Source organism: Lampetra planeri, chromosome 6 (genome assembly GCF_965212315.1).
Source record: "Lampetra planeri chromosome 6, kcLamPlan1.2.h2, whole genome shotgun sequence".
In the NCBI taxonomy this organism is placed as follows: Eukaryota; Metazoa; Chordata; class Hyperoartia; order Petromyzontiformes; family Petromyzontidae; genus Lampetra; species Lampetra planeri.
Genome location: NC_136112.1, coordinates 551,528 through 571,767, shown reverse-complemented (window position 1 = coordinate 571,767; position 20,240 = coordinate 551,528). Strand labels below are relative to the sequence as shown.

Sequence of the window (20,240 nt, the reverse complement as noted above, 5' to 3'; positions counted from 1 at the left end):
CAGGTGAGCGCGCGGGGGAGGTAACCCTGCGACTCGGGTCACCTGGACACGGCAGTCGCCGCGCATCATGTTGTGCCACAACACGCGCACAGGCATCGTCATCATCAATGATGTCTCCACTTTGCGATTTAAATATGCCCATAAATATGCTACATTCCTCTTGATATGCAAATTGTTTTGTCAAGGCGCCCTTCCCCCCCTTCCAACCCAGCTTAAATATACGCTCCAAGCATGGTGCTGTTTCATTCAGACGCTGTCTCCCCGACAGACCTGGTCTTCACCTGATGACGGTGGCTTGCGTTGTGGCCGAAACGTCGTGAGAATTATTTCATTTTATTATGTTTTATTTGTATTATTTTATTACTTCCCTTCTACGTGACTTTACCGAAAGAACCAAGAAGATGAATCCCTGCAGTCACGAAAGCTTTAAATCGAAGTCGTGAGAATGATTTTATTATGTTTTATTTTATTATTTTTATTGTTTCCATTCTACGTGACTTTACCGAAAGAACCAAGAAGATGTCTCTACTGCTAGAGGAAGGCCTCTCCAAGCCGTTGTCATGTCGAGATGAATTGATTGCTCCATCTCCGCGGTGGACGCCCTCTTGGGACGTGTTCACTCCCTTGGTCGCCACTCCGCAGTTGCTCTCGACCATCGCCCGTCGCCCATTCTGACAACGCGGCCTGCACCAAGCCCCACTCGCCGTTCCTCACCATCGCTCCAGTGTCTCTCGACTGGAGTAGATTATCTCATCCCCGTGCTCACCGTCTCTCTCTCTCGCGCTCTCTCTCTCTCTACCCTGGTGTGAATCCAAGCGTGCAGCTCTCCAAGCTTCCTTTCGTACATTTTTAGATTTCCTTCCACGCGTTGGTCAATGTCTACGCGTATCTGGCCCATGCGGCCACATCAGGTGGCGCGCACTGATTGAAGACGCTCTTCTCGAGGCCACATCGCTACGTTTTATCGAGCGAATTAAAGCGAACATCGCTCACACGAAATTAATGTTTGCCCGCCCCTCCCCCACTACTTTCAAATTCTAGAACCTTCGTGGGGTGACGAAAGCGATGGAGGCCAGAGACAGAGATGAAGTGAGACGAAGAGAAATGTAAACGCCGATCGAAGGCGCCTTCGCTGAGTGAGACCACGCGAGGACTCACGTGGCCAGGCCTGGGCTCTCAGAGTGACCTTGATCACCCAAATCACAAAAGCAATCGCGTCGCAAACAACAACGAAACAACAAAGTAGAGGGCAGCAATTGCAGCGGAGATCAATCGTAGCTAAAACAACGGCGTCGCGTGAGAAATCGAACAGAATGCAACAACAATAATAATCGACGTCAATCGAAGAGCGGGGCCGGACGTGCAGTGAGGTGAGATAGGCGCACACACGCAGAGCCATCTGAGAGACATTGGTTCACGTTCATGTCCTGGTCTTGTTTATCGGCGTTCTCATTTGCGCCGACGGCCGACGATGCACCACACGTGGCGTGGATCCGGGACCCCCCCCCCCGCCACGGCCGCTGTGCCCCCCCCCCTCGTAGCGGCGCCTTAATTTCTTCCCATAGAACAGCGCCGGTTTAATTTATTTAACTGGCGTGTTGTTTTAAAAACACGGAGAGGAAATGCCGCACGTGTTCTCTGGACCGGCGGTGGAGACCAACAGCGGCGGCGGCAGTGGCGAGGTGTGGTGAAGCGTGGCTACAGAGCCGTGGTGGAGAAGCACACTGGACTTGCAATCCGGAGGTGTCTCCGGTTAGGTGCGATCTCACGGCGCGGCAGTTCAAGCAATGAAGCGTATCACCCCCCCCCCCTCTCGCCCAGCCAGCAGTAGGCCAGTTGGCAGGTCGCGAGTGGCGGGGTGAAGTGTGGGTACTCGCATCTGTTCCCAGACGTCTGTCCATCGTGGCACATTACTCTCCAGAGGGGCTTCCTGGAGCTCCTTCTCGAGAGGTCCCTTACGCCAGGAGTGGCGTGAGAAACCAATTGCACGGCTGCGCCTCTAACCTTACAGAGCGGCGGTGATGATGATTACTCTGCCCTTTACCCACTGAGTCTGGAGAGTCATTTTCCTTTCAAGTACCTTTGGGGGGAAACTTGGCAGGACCCTCCTGAAAACAAAATAGTCTTCAGACTCGCCGAGACTCTCTTGGGTATGAAGGAGCGGAATAATAAATAAATAATAGCCATTGATATGAAGTGACGCGCCATGAGAGTCCACCCCTGGTATGGGGAGCGAGGGGTGCAAGGGCAAATCTGCGTGGGGTACAGAGAGTGAGAGGCGTGGGGGGGGGTATCTGGAGTCGGGGTTGTTTTCCAGGGTCAGGGTTGGTGGTGGTGGAGGGGGGGGAGCCTTGGCAAAGTGAGGCCAGGAGCTGTCATCGCACACAGCCGCACTGTGTGCGCCGCCCCATTAGCGGTAATGTTATACAGCAGCAGCAGCAACAGCAGCAACAGCAACAGCAGCAACAGCAGCAGCAGCAGCAACAGCAACAGCAGCAGCAACAGCAGCAGCAGCAACAGCAGCAGCAGCAACAGCAGCAACAGCAACAGCAGCAACAGCAGCAGCAGCAGCAACAGCAACAGCAGCAGCAACAGCAGCAGCAGCAACAGCAGCAACAGCAACAGCAGCAACAGCAGCAGCAGCAACAGCAGCAGCAGCAGCAACAGCAGCAACAGCAGCAGCAACAGCAGCAACAGCAGCAGCAGCAGCAACAGCAGCAACAGCAACAGCAGCAACAGCAGCAGCAGCAGCAACAGCAACAGCAGCAGCAACAGCAGCAGCAGCAACAGCAGCAACAGCAACAGCAGCAACAGCAGCAGCAGCAACAGCAGCAGCAGCAGCAACAGCAGCAACAGCAGCAGCAACAGCAGCAACAGCAGCAACAGCAGCAACAGCAGCAACAGCAGCAGCAACAGCAACAGCAGCAGCAGCAACAGCAGCAGCAACAGCAGCAACAGCAGCAACAGCAGCAGCAGCAACAGCAGCAACAGCAGCAGCAGCAACAGCAGCAGCAGCAGCAGCAACAGCAGCAACAGCAGCAGCAACAGCAGCAACAGCAGCAGCAACAGCAGCAGCAACAGCAGCAGCAACAACAACAGCAGCAGCAGGCGCTCATGCTGTACCTAGCTGGGAAGGGAGGGCAGGAACAGTCGCTGATTCACTGGGGGTTGTCCATTTCACGTTCTGAATATTTTCGGGCTCAGAACCGGTTGGGAGCCACGCACCCTCGTAAACCCTCGCAGTCGAAGACAAAGATCGCCCGCGTCGCCTTCACAGTCTGCTGGGCCACGTTGCTGTGAGCGAGCAGCACCTATGAAGGCCGGCACGGCGATGTTTACACGCCGCACCATGTCCTCATTTGAGGCTGAGTCAACCTAGGGGATGCCCAAATCCGGTTCAGAAAATCGTCACTGGTATTCGCCGTGAGCGGGAATCGAACCCGGGTGGGCGGGTTCGTAGCGCGGCGCGCTCCGCACAGTCACTCACACGCGCAGCCAGCCACGCACACCTGGAGAGACACCCCCCCTCCCCTCCACCTCACCACCCCCACCAGCCCCGCCCCCCACCTTGTTTGTTCTGTGAATTCCAGGTCCTCGTTAAACACGGCGGCGTTTGGCAAAACTGGCCTCCACAAGGCCGCTCTGTTTCACGGCGCGGTGGCTCGCGGGGCTGAGCCAGCAGCACGCGTGGCGGCACAGGAAGGGAGCCACGCTGCCCCCCCATCTCCCTCCGCCTGATCCCCCCCACCCCTCCTCCTCCCCCACCTCCCTGCGTCCCACCCACACCCCATGCGGGGTCGTGGGCCCGCATCTCTATCGCCTCTCCTCGTGCTACTGACAACGTCGCAGCTCGCGGGCCTCCTCCTTATCTCGGGCCCTGATTAGCGATTTCATCTAAATTCCGTTTGAAACTTTGCTTTGTTTCAAACTCAGCGCGCGGAACGGATCGTGTCGCGTTTGGGCCAGGTGCCCGAGGGGGCGTGAGGGGCGGGGTGGGGGGAGTTGGGAGTCGGAGGAGGCTGTAGGAACAGCCTGGGGCAGGGTGCGTTTCCCACGCCACCACGTGACCCGTGAATGGGAATGGCTGTCGACCCGACCACGTGCTGAGTCATTATTATAATTGGCTCTCACGAGTAATGGTGAGTGTCTCGTGATGTTGAATCAATGGATTTCACAATCTGGGATTCACAATCAACTGGCCTTTCTGATACCTGGGATTCACCCTCACCTGGGATTCACCCTCACCTGCCGGCCTCTCCAACACCTGGTGGCGCACAGGCTGCCCTCACGCTGCTCAATGCGGGAGGCTGGTCGGGGTATCTTTGTCTCTCGTCAGGGGTGAGATTTGCGCGCGCTCTGTAGGAGCGGGAGATGTCTGTGACAGCTGTCACGCATTTGTGACTTTCCTCAAGTTCTCCTCCTCTCCCCCCACGCACCTCTCCCCCACTCCCACTGGATTTAGGGTCCCTGTCCGTGACCCCTATCGTGATGGGGGTCACGACCCCTCCCCCTCTCTGTCCACGACCCGTGGCAATCCCCGCGCTTCGCCGTGCTGGGTGGGGTCGAGGATTCGGAAACCCAGCGTGGAGCGGTGGCGCAGTGGTTAGCGCACTGTGATATGAACCTGGCGCCCCGAGTTGGATTCCCGGGTATGGCTAACATCATTGACGAGTGATGCCCCCCCCCCCCGACCTCACCGCTTCACCAGGCTGCACTTGCCATCGTGGTGAAGTATGGTCAAATAACTCCCGCGATCGACATGCCGTGGGGAGGCCTTCGTTCAGCAGTGGATCGTCACAGCGCTGGAAATGATAACGACGATGATTCCTCCATGTGAGCGTGGAAACTTAGAAAAGGAGGTGGGGGGGGGTTAGGGCATTGCCACTCCGCTCAATTTTTATACAGGAGGGGGGCGAGCCTAACACACAGGTTACTCCACGTGGGCCCCCTTGGTTACTCCACGTGGGTCCCCTTCTGCTGCACGTGGGCCCCCTTGGCTGCTGCTCCCCAACTCTCCCTTCTTCCACATTGTTTCCACGCGCTTCCTTCCGACATCCGCGCACGTCAGCGCAGTCCGCACAGAGAGTCTCTCTCTCTCTGTGAGTCTCTCTCTCTGAGTCTCTCTCTCTCTCTGAGTCTCTGTCTCTCTCTGTGTTCTCTCTGAGTCTCTCTCTCTGAGTCTCTCTCTCTCTGTGTTCTCTCTGAGTCTCTCTCTCTGAGTCTCTCTCTCTCTGAGTCTCTGTCTCTCTCTGTGTTCTCTCTGAGTCTCTCTCTCTGAGTCTCTCTCTCTCTGTGTTCTCTCTGAGTCTCTCTCTCTGAGTCTCTCTCTCTCTCTGAGTCTCTGTCTCTCTCTGTGTTCTCTCTGAGTCTCTCTCTCTGAGTCTCTCTCTCTCTGTGTTCTCTCTGAGTCTCTCTCTCTGAGTCTCTCTCTCTCTGAGTCTCTGTCTCTCTCTGTGTTCTCTCTGAGTCTCTCTCTCTGAGTCTCTGTCTCTCTCTGAGTCTCTCTCTGAGTGTTCCTCGGCTGCGAGGCCGCACCCTCGAGTGCCGCTCCGCGTCCGCGTGACTGCGCGGCACTGTACCCGCTCATCACGTGACTGTCCAAACCCCCTCTCCACCACCGCGACGATCACAGAGAGAGGATCCCTCCCCTGCATCCCCCGAGCCCTCCAACACCCCCCACCACGCTGCACCACTCCCCACTACTCACCCACCCTCCAACCTCCACCACTCCCCCACCACCACTCCTCCACATTCCACCCTCCACCACTCAACCACCCTCCACCAGCTCCACCACCCTCCACCACTCCCCCACCCTCCACCACTCTCCACCACCCTCCACCACTCCCCCACCCCCCACCACTCAACCATCCTCCACCAGCTCCACCACCCACCACAACTCCCCCACCCCCCCACCACTCTCCACCACTCCACCACTCCCCCACCCTCCACCACTCCCCCACACTCCACCACCACTCCCCCACCCTCCACCACTCTCCACCGCTCCCCCACCACTCTCCACCGCTCCCCCACCCTCCACCACTCTCCCACCCTCCACCACTCTCCACCACTCCCCTACACTCCCCCGCCACTCTCCACCACTCCTCCACCCTCCACCACTCTCCACCACTCCCCCACCCTCCACCACTCCACCACCCTCCACCACTCCCCCCCCTCTCCGGACGCCCCCGCCCCGCGTAGTGAACGCGATAGGGAGCGGGCGGGCGGGCGGGCGGGCGCCTGCATCACAGAGCTCCCCTCGGCCCCCCCCGCGACCCCGAGCCCCGCCCGATGGGATCGAGAGCGGGGGGAGGGGTCCGGTACGACCAGGGGGCGAGGGGGGGGCGAAGCAACCCCTGATCGGGGGCACCGCCGGGGACGAGTGGGTGAGTGACCCCCCCCCCACTCCAAGTCTCCAGACTCGCCGCGTCTGAGCCCCGTGGCGGCGCCGTGAACTTCACGCCGCGCGGCGCAACGGCCTCCGTGGCGGCCGCTTTTGTCTCTCCCCGCCTCGCTGCTGCTTTTACGCGGCTCGAGTCGCCGAGTCGTTTGGAGCCGAACAGCAGCAGCAGGAGCAGCAGCAGCAGCAGGAGGAGGAGGAGGAGCGGTGACGTGGAGACTCCCGCCCCGTCCCTCCTCCTCCCTCCTCGCTCCGTCCCGAATCAAGAAAACAGCTGCAGCAGCAGCAGCGGCGGCCGCTGTGAGTGCGAATCGTGCGGCGGCGTCGTCGCCTTTCCGTCTGTCCGTGGGAGAACCACCCCGAGCTGGGGACCCTGGACGGCCCCGGCAGCAGCAGCAGCAGGAGCGGCAGCAGGAGCCCGGGGCCCAGGGCAGCCCTCCGCCTTCACCCCGGCTCCATCCCGGACCTCGACTCTTTCGGCAGTCGCCCCTCGAGTCCGGCTTGCGCGGTGGCGTCGTCTCACCGCGTGGATTTGTGTCTGGAGGCAAGCGACGCCGAGCCGACGACCCCGAGCGGCTCCGCCAGCGGCGGCAGCAGCGGCAGGAGCCGCGACTCCGCGCCGCCTTCTCCTCGTGCCGGTGGCGCGACTCGAGGCGCGGCGCGCACGGAGCCCGCGGGGCCGGGGGTGGCCGCCGCCGCCGGCATCGCGAGCGGTGCGAGGAGGATGGTGGGGCGGCTGAGTCTGCAGCCCGTGGCGGGGGAGCGCTTCGAGGCGGCCACGCGGCGCAGCCACGAGAGCCTCCTGCTCCTCGACAGCCCCGACTCGGGCCTCCCGCCCAGCCCCAGCCACCCGCTCGAGCCCGCCGCGGCCCCCCCCGCGCGCCGGCTCGGCCGCCGACGGGGGTCCCGCGGCGATTGGCGCTCGGGGCTCCCCGTTCTACGCGCCCAACGCCACGGGGCAGCAGCTGCAGCAGCAGCATCGACTCCTGGAGCTCAGTGAGTTCCAGCAGCAGCAGCAGCTTCAGGATGTCCACGGGCACCAGCAGCGTCTGCAGGATCAGCCTCACCAGCACGTTGACGAGGAGCAGCACCAGCAGCAGCAGCGGCACCAGCAGCGGCAGCACCACCGTCGGGCAGACTCCGCGTCTCCTCCTCTCCTCTGCTGCTCCTCCTCCGTCGATGGCTTCGGGGACTTAGCGACGGCGACGGCGCGCCGACCCGACTCGGGCTTCATGGGGGGAGCGCCCAGCCCCCCTCTGCGGGGACCCCCCCGCCCGGGGGTGCTCGGGGTCGCGGAGGAGCCGCGGATCGGCGGCGGCGGCGGCGCCCCGGTGCGGGATCCGCAACTCGGCCGCCTGGTGGGTGGGGGCCTCCACGGCGCGAGCCGGACTCATCAACATCATCAGCATCATTGTCGGCGTCATCATCATCACCAACATCATCATTGTCGGCATCATCATAATCATCATCTATACAGGGTGGTCCATTTAGAGATACCCCAGTCTAATAATATGGGGGTGGGGGGGGTGTAGAGAAAACAACAACAACAACAACCCGCTTAGCCTGCGAGCTCGGGCGAGTTCACGGGGCCTCGTTTCTTAAAATAAGTCCGGTCTAGGAGTTGAACTCTGCCGGGCCGAGTTGGAGCGGAGAAGCACGCGCGGGACACCGCACGGTTTGCGCCCTCCAAGTCGCCGCTGTGAGCTTCGCGTCCCGGAGCTAACAGTGGTGGGGGGCGGGGCGGGGGGGGGCTGGTGGGTGCCCCCCACGAGCCCCGAGCCCCCTACAGCGGCACTCCTCTGTCATGCGGGGCGCGCTCGATGCGGGGCTCCGTCGTGAGCCCGGCACCACGCGCCGCCGTTGAGACTTTTCGGGCCTGCCACTTCATCCACTTCATCGTCGCTCAAATGCAAGTTCCAAGTCGAGCCGCGCCGCGCGCGCCTGATGATTGCTAAACACGTCCCGCGTGAACGCAGAGAGAGAGGTCGGGGTGCGCGTGTGTGTGACACGTGTACACACGCACGCAGATGTTGATCTTCGTTTTAAATTTCGTTCAGGTACATCACGTGGGATAAAGGCAAAGAGTCACCGCCCTCCCCCTCCCGCTGTGTTGTACGCGCCTGATGATTGCTCAACACGTACCGCGTGACGTAGGGACCATGAGTGTGTGTGGTGTGATACGGCCCCATTGACCCGCTCGCGTGACGTGTTGGCCTTCATAGGTGCTCGCAAACAACACTTGCCCCAACAGTCTGTTAAAGCTATACGGGGAAACTTTGTCTCTGTGTGTGTTCTGTGTGCGTCAGCTTTAAATGGGTAGTCCCCGGTGCGGTGTGTACACATCGGCACGCGAGGGACAAATGCGGCCGGGAGTACTGTATCTCTCTCTCTCCACCCTTACCGCTGTGTGCGTCGTGCCGCTACCAGCACTTGCCCCCACAGTTCATGCAGGCAACACGGGACCCCTTTGTCCTTGGGACACGTGATGTAGAGCACGGATTGAACTCAGGATCGATTTCCCTCGTGTTTATGTGTACATGTGTGTGTGTATACGCCACACACACACGTGTACACCTACCCTCCCGACGTTCCGAGGGACCTGTTTAGCAATCATCAGGCGTGTACAGCGCGTGACGACTCGCATTTGAGCGGAGGCGATTCGATGAAATCTGACGTCGGTGGCGAGCGACGGGGTTTGGGGAAAACCGTGCAGCTTGTCAGAGGGTCTTGGAGGGTTTCACACCAGCGAGGGGACCCCGTGTGTTTCAGGGCCCCCCAGTATCCCCTCGCCCACGGCGGCTGGAATCCCGGGAACTGAGCCCCCACAGGCGTCGCGCGGCCGCCAGGTGTGGCGGCGGAAGTCATTGAACAGGGGTCGCATTCCTGGGCATTCACACGAGCCGCGTTTGACCTCACTACATGTGTTCCACCCAGCACCCCCTCGGACCCCCTTGGAGCCCCTCGCCTCCCAGGGCCCCTTTATTAGGAGAGGGGGGGAGGTCCTATTCTCACGGGGGTTCCACTCTTAAGGGGGTCCCACGCTCATGGGGAGCTGGGAACCCAGCGACGGCGGGAGACAAAACCGGGAGTGGATCCTTGCGTGAGCGCGGACTGGATCGCCGCGTTTGTATTTACAGCCGCCTTTGTTGATCCACTGCTGGATGAAGGCCTCTTCTCTCCACGCCGTGTCGGTCGCGGGGGTGGGGTTGTTTGGCCAGACTGCTTGTTGCGAGCTTTGTGCCGAGGGCCGGTTCAGCAACCACCCGCCCCTGGCGTTGCCAAGTGGAGCCGATTCCACTGAGGAGCCTTGGAGGACGTCCGCGCTCTTGCTGCGGCTGTCGCTACTGGTTGGGATTCGGTCAGTCTCAGAGCTCAGTGGCTGGGTGGCTCGTGGTGTGGTGAGAGTTGAAGGTGGGGCTCGCTAACTCTGGTATGGTTATGTTCGCCGCTAGTCGGGTTAGTCCGAGTGGCTGGTTGACTCATTATGGTGAGAGGGGCAGGGCTGGTGAGTTGTAGCCCAACACACTCCTGGACCTTCCTCCCCGTCGCAGTGTCCCGCGCAGTTCAGGTTATTATTCATAAGAAGGTGGTCTTGTCGTGTGTTAGATCGCGTTAATATAAATGTGTCGTTAGCCCGCCACCACCCGACACACCCAGTCAGTAAGCTTGTGACGTAAACAAAGCGTGCCAGTTACTAGCGGTGTGTTGGAGAGTAAAACCACAACGTTAACAATTTGAGTTCGACGTTTCGCGGCCGATTACAAACAGCTTCGTCAGGCGATTCGCCAGAATTGTGAAGGAGTCTTCCTGTTTCGCTCTCAAAGAGAGCCAAGGTGATGTCATTGTGAGCCTATCGCCTTACTAATTGGCTGTGCGGAATGGTGGCGGGTAATGACGCATCAATATTGACGCGGTGTCACCCGAAATAAACTTTATTGCGTGGCGCGCCGTACCCGGCGATCCGAGTTCGATTCGCGCTAACGGCCACCAACACCAGTGACGATTATCTGTAACGGTCCCGGGGCTCCCCTAGGTCGACTCGGCCTCAAATGAGTACCCCTGTGGTGTGTAATCATCGCTACTGGGGAGACAAAGGCGGCCGGGCGTGGTGCTGGTCACCCACCCCCTCGTGTGCCGTGCCGGCCTTCATAGTTGCTGCTCGCCAACAGCAATTGCCCCTACAGTCTGCTACAGGCGATACGAGGATCTTTGTCTTTGCACCTCGTGGAGTAATTGAACCTAATGATGTGTCGTGGTGAAACGGGTACGAGAAGGCGTCTTCTTGTTTGGCGCGTTAATAAATCAGTCGTCAGGTGACATTCCTACACCGTGGTGGTGGTGGTGGGGGGTGGGGTGGGGGCTTTGGTGGTGGTGGTGGGGGGGGAATTGGAGATTTCCCAGGAATTCCTCCTGACAAGCGACGTCTGTGGGCTCGAGTGTCGCTGGGCGCGCTGCGGCGAGGAGGGCGAAGAGAGGGCGAGTTCTGTTTCGGGGAGCGCGTGAACGGGGTGCGGGCCCCGTGCCCGTCACTAATAGGCGCTCGCGAACAGCGCGTTGCCCCACCGACTCTGTGAGCCGTGTGTGTGTGCGCACGTGCACGTTTCTCTCCCGTGGGGTGTTCGTACATCACGTTACGAACCCGGCGACCTGAGCCACGGTGTTTTTATTCTCTCTCGACGGCCACGGTCTGCATCGGTGGCGAGTGTTATTACGTGATCCGGACCGACCTGGGCCTCCCCTAGGTCGACTCAGCATTAAATGGGTACTCGGTGCTGTCTGTTCACGTCAGCACGCCCCGTGACCCGCAGAGTGGTGTAGGGAGGGCTCTCATCCAGCAGTGGATTGACTCGGGGCTGGACGTGGACATTATGTTAGAAGCGTCGTGTCATTACTATGAGACGCAGTGATGGAAATAGTACAATTGGACGGGACGGGTGTAAACAGTGAAGGGGTTTGTGTTTCGCCTCGGACCCCCGTAATCATCATCAGCTCTGCTCTATCCACTGCTGGACGAAGGCCTTCTCAAGGAGGATCTCACGAAGGAGCGATCCACCGAGCTGCTGCACAGGAGCCGATTACCATCGCTCCACCATTGGGGCGTGCTCCCTCCCCTGGCTGCGACTCCGTTGTTAGTCTCGGCGCTCCTGCCGGGAGATCGCATCTGGAACAGCCTGTGGTGGGGCAAAGTGTTGGCACGCCCAGCTCTTCCAAGACGCTTGGCCAGCGTGGAAGAGTAGGCCAAAGTGCCCTCTAGAGCAGGGGTCGGCAACCTGGGACTCTTCACGGACTGTATCGTCACGGAATGTGTGTGTGTGTGTGTGACCTGTGTGTGTGTGTGTGGGTGACCTGTGTGTGTGTGGGTGACCTGTGTGTGTGTGTGTGGGTGACCTGTGTGTGTGGGTGACCTGTGTGTGTGTGTGTGGGTGACCTGTGTGTGTGTGTGTGGGTGACCTGTGTGTGTGTGTGGGTGACCTGTGTGTGTGTGTGGGTGACCTGTGTGTGTGTGTGTGGGTGACCTGTGTGTGTGTGTGTGTGGGTGACCTGTGTGTGTGTGTGTGACCTGTGTGTGTGTGTGACCTGTGTGTGTGTGTGACCTGTGTGTGTGTGTGTGGGTGACCTGTGTGTGTGTGTGTGGGTGACCTGTGTGTGTGTATGTGGGTGACCTGTGTGTGTGTGTGTGGGTGACCTGTGTGTGTGTGTGTGTGTGACCTGTGTGTGTGTATGTGTGACCTGTGTGTGTGTGTGTGGGTGACCTGTGTGTGTGTGTGTGGGTGACCTGTGTGTGTGTGTGTGGGTGACCTGTGTGTGTGTGTGTGGGTGACCTGTGTGTGTGTATGTGGGTGACCTGTGTGTGTGTGTGTGGGTGACCTGTGTGTGTGTGTGACCTGTGTGTGTGTGTGTGGGTGACCTGTGTGTGTGTGTGGGTGACCTGTGTGTGTGTGTGTGGGTGACCTGTGTGTGTGTATGTGGGTGACCTGTGTGTGTGTGTGTGGGTGACCTGTGTGTGTGTGTGTGTGTGACCTGTGTGTGTGTATGTGTGACCTGTGTGTGTGTGTGTGGGTGACCTGTGTGTGTGTGTGTGGGTGACCTGTGTGTGTGTGTGTGGGTGACCTGTGTGTGTGTGTGTGGGTGACCTGTGTGTGTGTATGTGGGTGACCTGTGTGTGTGTGTGTGGGTGACCTGTGTGTGTGTGTGACCTGTGTGTGTGTGTGTGGGTGACCTGTGTGTGTGTGTGGGTGACCTGTGTGTGTGTGTGTGGGTGACCTGTGTGTGTGTGTGTGGGTGACCTGTGTGTGTGTGTGTGGGTGACCTGTGTGTGTGGGTGACCTGTGTGTGTGTGGGTGACCTGTGTGTGTGTGTGTGGGTGACCTGTGTGTGTGTGTGTGGGTGACCTGTGTGTGTGTGTGTGTGTGACCTGTGTGTGTGTATGTGTGACCTGTGTGTGTGTGTGTGGGTGACCTGTGTGTGTGTGTGGGTGACCTGTGTGTGTGTGTGTGGGTGACCTGTGTGTGTGTGTGTGGGTGACCTGTGTGTGTGTGGGTGACCTGTGTGTGTGGGTGACCTGTGTGTGTGGGTGACGTGTGTGTGTGGGTGACCTGTGTGTGTGTGTGGGTGACCTGTGTGTGTGTGTGTGGGTGACCTGTGTGTGTGTGTGTGGGTGACCTGTGTGTGTGTGTGTGGGTGACCTGTGTGTGTGTGTGTGGGTGACCTGTGTGTGTGTGTGTGGGTGACCTGTGTGTGTGTGTGTGTGGGTGACCTGTGTTTGTGTGTGTGTGGGTGACCTGTGTGTGTGTGTGTGGGTGACCTGTGTGTGTGTGTGTGGGTGACCTGTGTGTGTGTGTGTGGGTGACCTGTGTGTGTGTGTGTGTGTGACCTGTGTGTGTGTGTGTGTGTGGTGACCTGTGTGTGTGTGTGGGTGACCTGTGTGTGTGTGTGTGGGTGACCTGTGTGTGTGTGTGTGGGTGACCTGTGTGTGTGTGTGGGTGACCTGTGTGTGTGTGTGTGGGTGACCTGTGTGTGTGTGTGTGGGTGACCTGTGTGTGTGTGGGTGACCTGTGTGTGTGGGTGACCTGTGTGTGTGTATGTGGGTGACCTGTGTGTGTGTATGTGGGTGACCTGTGTGTGTGTGTGTGTGGGTGACCTGTGTGTGTGTGGGTGACCTGTGTGTGTGTGTGTGGGTGACCTGTGTGTGTGTGTGTGGGTGACCTGTGTGTGTGTGTGTGGGTGACCTGTGTGTGTGTGTGTGGGTGACCTGTGTGTGTGTGTGTGGGTGACCTGTGTGTGTGTGTGTGGGTGACCTGTGTGTGTGTGTGTGGGTGACCTGTGTGTGTGTGTGTGTGTGGGTGACCTGTGTGTGTGTGTGGGTGACCTGTGTGTGTGTGTGTGGGTGACCTGTGTGTGTGTGTGTGGGTGACCTGTGTGTGTGTGGGTGACCTGTGTGTGTGTGTGTGGGTGACCTGTGTGTGTGTGTGTGGGTGACCTGTGTGTGTGTGTGTGGGTGACCTGTGTGTGTGTGTGTGGGTGACCTGTGTGTGTGTGTGTGGGTGACCTGTGTGTGTGTGTGTGGGTGACCTGTGTGTGTGTGTGTGGGTGACCTGTGTGTGTGTGTGTGGGTGACCTGTGTGTGTGTGTGTGGGTGACCTGTGTGTGTGTGTGTGGGTGACCTGTGTGTGTGTGTGTGGGTGACCTGTGTGTGTGTGTGTGGGTGACCTGTGTGTGTGTGTGTGTGACCTGTGTGTGTGTGTGTGTGTGGGTGACCTGTGTGTGTGTGTGTGGGTGACCTGTGTGTATGTGTGTGTGTGGGTGACCTGTGTGTGTGTGTGTGGGTGACCTGTGTGTGTGTACTCACGTGCATTGCTGCTCTTGAAATCTTGGAGTTTTCTACCCAATTTGAAACAAATTGATCTTCTTGTTAAATCGAGCCCCCTTCAGTGACGGCGTGAGCATGCCGCTGCAGGGCTCCACCTTTACCCTTGTCCTGCAGCTATACAGCACTGATCCTGTTTTTGTTGTTTGTGCACCACTGCCCTTAACACGGTGGTCGTTGTCGTGTGTGTCCCCGCCGCAGTTGCCGTACGTGACGCTGTGTGGGGGGTTTGGGGGGCCCGGTGGAACTGGGGCTCCCCGCCTGGTGCCCAGCGACTACAGCGAGGGGGTGTGCGTGCAGGCCGGACCCCGCGCCACCAGCACGCGGTAGGCCGCACGCACCGCGCACACTCCGCCCCCGCGTACAGCCGCCACGGCGCTCGTGCCAGGCTAGGTGCGCTTTGACGCACATTCACGTGGAGTGTGGAAGGCTCGTTGCTTGCAGACCCAGGTGGCTTGACGGGTTCACTGGCAGGTGCCCCCCCTGTGCTCCCCACTGCGCCACCTCGCTGCGGTTGATCCGCCCGGCGCCCCGTTCGTTGTTGCGAGCGTCGCTCTTCCGCCCTCCGTCACGGAGGCCGATCTTGACACCGAAGGCACCGGTTATCTGCCAGTCCAATCAGCGTCACATCGTTCTGTACCGCGTCAGCTCGTGCCCCGCCCGTTTAGCCCCCTCTATTCGGCTAAACAGGTGCTGCTTGGGCATGCGGTGGCTGGGCATGCGGGCTACGTGACCCAGCCAACTCCACCTCGCCTGCCGGAGAAGCTCACTGATGGGACCGTGTCCAGATCTTTCAAGGATCTGTGAGCTCCTCACGCTGTTCTCTGGTCTGAGGCGTGGGTGGGTCAGGGCGCCTGCCCAGGACACAAAGCTGCATGGGGCGCTGAAACATTTTTTTTATTATTACTACTACAGAGAACTTATAATAATGAGTGCCTAATTTCGCGGTTTCCTAAGAGTTAGTACTGTACTGTACTAACTCTCGGAATCCAAATGCTCGGAACGTGCATGAGCTGAGCAGTGGTGGCTGTGCACGTGGCTGCCTGCAAGCCAGCACTGTGTGGAGGCAGCGAGGGTCGGTGGATCACAGAAACGTCGTGAAACATCTCGTGGGCGTCGAGGTTCCGTACCCTGGCTCGCCAGGAAAAAGCAATACAGCAAGTGGACCCGTCACCATCTGTTTCCATCTGTACGGGGATCCAGCATTGTCCCCCTCACGTGCGTGTGTTTTCTCCGGGTGCTCCGGTTTCCTCCGCTGCGGAGACGGAGCGATGAAATCGGGTCACGTGCATGCGCTGGACGGATTACTACGCCGCACGGTCGTAGGGGATGGCGACGGCTCGCGGAGGCCTTAGTCCAGCAGTGGATTGATCTTGGCTCATGGCGATATTGAAAGTGAAGCGAGAATCCAGCTCGGTCTGGGGCACCTGCTGCTTGGTGGCATCGGTGGTTCTCGATGGCGGTGGGCTCACCGCGTGTGGCGGGGGAGCCGTAACGTGGCACGTGTTGGCCACGTTCACCTCTCTCCACCGCCACCAGCGCTATGCAAACCGACACCGGCCCCGGCTGCGACTCGGCGTTCACACGAGCAGGCCGAGAGACCCCCCTACCCCCCCTACCCCCCTACCCCCTTACCCCCCACCCCCTACCCCCCTACCCACCCCCCTACCCCCCTACTCAGCGCCAGCGAGCTGCCATAAAACACGAGAGCCGGTATTTTTATTGAGCCCGTTTCGGCAGCAAGCACAACCGCGGGCGGCCGCGACGCGTGTGGCCGGCCTGGCACGGCGCGGACGAACCGATTTAGACCGCAGGCTAAGCAGGGCCGAGCCTGGAGACCGCTTGGGGGGCGACCGTCGCCTCGAGTCCTCTCTCTCTGCCCACCGGCGCGGCTCGGGGCCGAGCTCCCTCCGTGTCCCATTTTGAGCTCTCGTCTTCAGCCCTCTCCACGCCCTTCCAGGGCTCCCCTCCTTCACCGGGCTCCGTGCCACGCCCCGTGCACCCCGTTGCCTTCCCCGTGTTGTGCGCGCCGCCCGCAGGTGCTGCTCGGAGGTTCGCTTCGCGTGCGGGCGGCGCTACCGCGACGGCGTGGAGTGCGAGCCGGCGCTCGCCGTGGCCTCGTGCCGGCAGACGGTGGTGGCGCGGCCCAGCACCACGCGCCGCTCCTTCACCTCCGAGCTGCGCCTGGAGCCGCGGCAGCGCGAGCGGCGCCACACCGCCACCGCCTTCGCCTTCCCCCGGCACGCGCGCCACCTCTTCCGCACCACCGTGACGAGCGGCGGCGACGCCGCGGCGGTGGCCTCGGGAGCGTCGTCGGCGGCACCGGCGGCGCGGGGCGCCGGCACGCGGTACACGAGCTGCGTGCGACTCCAGAGCCTGGCGCCGCCCAGCGTGGGCATCGTGTACCGGGAGGACGGGCGCGCCGGCACGTAGCGCGGTGCCAAACTTGGCCCATCGGCACCGGCTGACCGGACCTTGGTGTGGTAAGGCGGCGCTGGTTCCCGGCGTCCGGCCGGCACTCGCGAATCCCCCCGTCTTTTCGCGTCGGAGGTCGACTCGACTGAATGCAGGATGTCGCCGCGGGGCACGGCCGTGGGTGCCCACGTGACTCCGCTGCGTCTCCAACCAGACTCGGACTTGACAACCGGCGTGGCATTGGTTTCAGAGTTTTTTCGTGAATTTGATTATGCCTATTATTATTTACGTTTATGAAAACCGCACCGGTTTTTCGTCTCAGTCGTAAATCTGTCGGCAAAACGTCACGGGCAGCGGCACGAGTGGTGGCGGCGCGGGAGGTGGCGGCGTTCCCGTTCCGTGCCGTCTGGAGTTGCACGTTCCGGGTGTGCCCGGTGCGGGCGTGACGCCGCCCAGCCGGCGCTTCATCTCTCGCTGTGGATTTTCCGGGTCGCCGGTGAACTGGGGTAGGTGGCACGTGACCAACAGGAGCCACGGTGCTAGCGAGAAGAGGCACACTGGATGCGGCGTGGTGTCGCCCAACCGGACAGACCTGACTGAAATCAATCCCTCGTCTCAACACCTGATACTCCGGCATTCTGGCTCCACAGTACACCAGGATCTTGATAGCCACGTTACCCACAGAACTCGCGCTCGCTGGATTCCCACAACCCCAGCAGCGTGAAACCACGGAACCGCAAAACGGCGGCACGCTGGTACCCTGCCGCCGCCACCACCCGCTACCATCACACGGATGGCTGCCCACCGCCCTGGCACACGTCACGACGATTGTCGCCCGGACTTCTGTCGAGCCGGCACCAGGAGCGGCGGCGGCGTCCGTGCCGGAACGGGCATCGCGGCGCCGGTGTCTGCAGAGATGGCGCTGAGATGGGGAGCGTGTCGGGGTGGCCAGGGCGTCACGGCCACGGGGCGCCGCACAAAGAGTTCGCTCCTGTGCGATAGCGCGCGCGCACTCGCGCAGACACAGATGCAAACGCCCACACGTGTGCACGGATGCATTCACGTATGAACGAACACGTGTTCACGCGCAAATACGTACGCACGCAACACGTGATACGTTCACACAGACCTGCGTATGTTCACTCGTGTACGTGCGCAAGGCGATCGTGGTCTTAATGGCAAAGTTCTTTGTCATGAACCCTCCCCACCCGACGAGATTGTTACATTTACAAAGACATCATTCATGCACGTGCCAATCAATGTACTGCGGTCAAATTCTGACCGATACATCTCCAGCTCCTCACCGCTGGCTTGAGACACGTCACGGCTGAATTCAAGTAACAATGTAGATAACTTTGTAAGCGTGACAATCTGGTCGGGTGGTGGTTCGTGACTGACAAAGAATGTTGGCATAAAAACTACCACCAAAAACAAACGTGGATCAAAGTGGGAGCAGAAGATGTCATGAGTCACGGACAACGCGTGTGCCGAGGAGACCACACTGCTCATCCGTCATCATCATCATCATCATCTATTACTTGAGTCATCACGCATCACACAACTACAACGCACGTTCAGAATCACCGTCAGAACCGAGAAGCACGCTTGAAAGGCCTTTTCACATTCACAAAAGGCCTTTCCAAGACAACCAACGCCATCATGCTCACTGCAGGGTGCGGTTAGCCAAGCGTCGCTACGGGGACGGGCGTCGCTATGGGAACGGCCGTCGCTACGGGGACGGGCGTCGCTACGGGGTCGGGCGTTGCTACGGTGACGGGCGTCGCTATGGGGACGGGCGTCGCTATGGTGACGGGCGTCGCTACGGGGATGGCCGTCGCTACGGCGACGGGCGTCGCTACGGGGATGGCTGTCGCTACGGGGACGGGCGTCGCTACGGTGACGGGCGTCGCTACGGGGATGGCCGTCGCTACGGTGACGGGCGTCGCTACGGGGATGGCCATCGCTACGGGGACGGGCGTCGCTACGGTGACGGGCGTCGCTACGGTGACGGGTGGTGATGGAGGCACCAGCGCGAGGGCGGTGTCCGCCATCGCCGCGTGACGATGTCAAGCGCGACAATTCAGGCGGTGACAACAATAACAATCGTTAAAATAAACTATTCTGAGAAAGAAAGAAATAGTTGAGGCGCTGCTGCGTCGGTTTTCGCGGTTGCCGCCGCCGTACGTGGCCCTCCGACGGGTTCTCGGTGGTTCCGCCGCGAGTTCAGCACGATGTCCGACGTTTCGCGCCGCGTTCTGGGAGATTCAGTCCACTTCCTGATGAAGCTCCCAGCAGTTGTTTTGGGTGTGTGGAGCCACGGGTCGCTGGAGGACCTCGTATGTTTGGCTCCCTTTGTGTTGGAAATCACGACAATGGATCTGAGTGCTTGGTCTGTGAACACGACTCGCCAAGTCAAATTGTGTTGAGGCGCTCCCAGCACATGAAGGCAGAACGTTGGACATCGTGCCGAACAACATGTCAGAGTTAACACAACGTCTTCACACTTTCAGTGCACACAGTACCATGAAGCATGCCAGCCACACACATACGCACACCACCCACACACCACTACAACACACCTCCAACACACGGACCACTACCACACACATACGCACACCACCCACACACCACTACCACACACCACTACCACACGCACACACTTTCATTCAAACGGAGAGCTGTGTTCGTGTGATCTACGAGAGAAATTCCTCAGCGAACTACGACCGCTGCTCGGGGAGGGAGTTATTGGCCTAAATCTGGTGGTGGTGGTGGCTTTTTGTGGTCGAAAATGCTGAGGCCGAGAAATCTCTGGAATTCGCCGACATCTGGAAGACATTTTTACCTGGGTGCGCGTGGGGGAGGGGTCGGCATTGCGGGGGCTTTTCCTGAACCCCCCCCCCAGCTCTCTCGCTCCCCCCCACCACCACCCACACACCCACGGGGCCCCCACAGCTGAGCACAGACATCCCCACCACCCCCCCTCAGCTTCTCCCCTCCTAACCATCACCTCCCTCCCACACCTCTCTCAACGTCGACCATGGAAGGGCCACAGCCCCATGCACGCCGAGAGGTATCCTGGGCGTGGTGTGCCGGGCCAGTCGGCCCCGACGAGCCTCGCGCGCGGAGCTCGAGGCCACGAGGAACCGGCGAGGAGAGAGACGGCGCGGACCAAGTGGGGAGCACCACCACGGCGACACAGACAAAGATCCCCCGTGCAACCTTCACGGGCAGTAGGGGCAAGTGCTGTTTGCCAGCACCTACGAAGGCCGACACGGCTTGGGGTGGTCAGCACCACTCCCGGCCACCTTTGTCTCCCCAGTGGCGATGTTTACACACCGCACCGGGTACAGCACTGTACTTGTTTAAACGTTGACCTTGGAAAGGCATCGGCGTTCGCCACTGCGCCACCGCTCCTCGAGCCGTGACGCACGCGGCTACCCGCAGAGGCGCAGGGGCCGGTTTGGACCCCGGGCCGGGCCCATGGACTTGGCTGGCAACCCTCGAGAGAAGCCGTTGGGCACGTGAGCGCGTGTATCGATTGCTATCCTACGAACACCGACT

At 60.1% G+C, this 20,240-nt stretch overlaps 1 protein-coding gene across 1 annotated transcript; it reads left to right on the top strand.

The window, feature by feature from the left end:
- The first annotated feature begins 1,622 nt into the window (after nucleotides 1-1,622).
- Nucleotides 1,623-18,816, top strand: LOC144719641 (uncharacterized). Its single transcript, XM_078595777.1, has 5 exons — nucleotides 1,623-1,682; nucleotides 6,750-7,265; nucleotides 7,360-7,755; nucleotides 14,466-14,590; nucleotides 16,304-18,816. Exons 1-5 carry the CDS (start codon nucleotides 1,623-1,625, stop codon nucleotides 16,695-16,697), a joined length of 1,491 nt encoding a protein of 496 aa, XP_078451903.1. The 3' UTR covers nucleotides 16,698-18,816.
- Nucleotides 18,817-20,240: the final 1,424 nt, after the last annotated feature.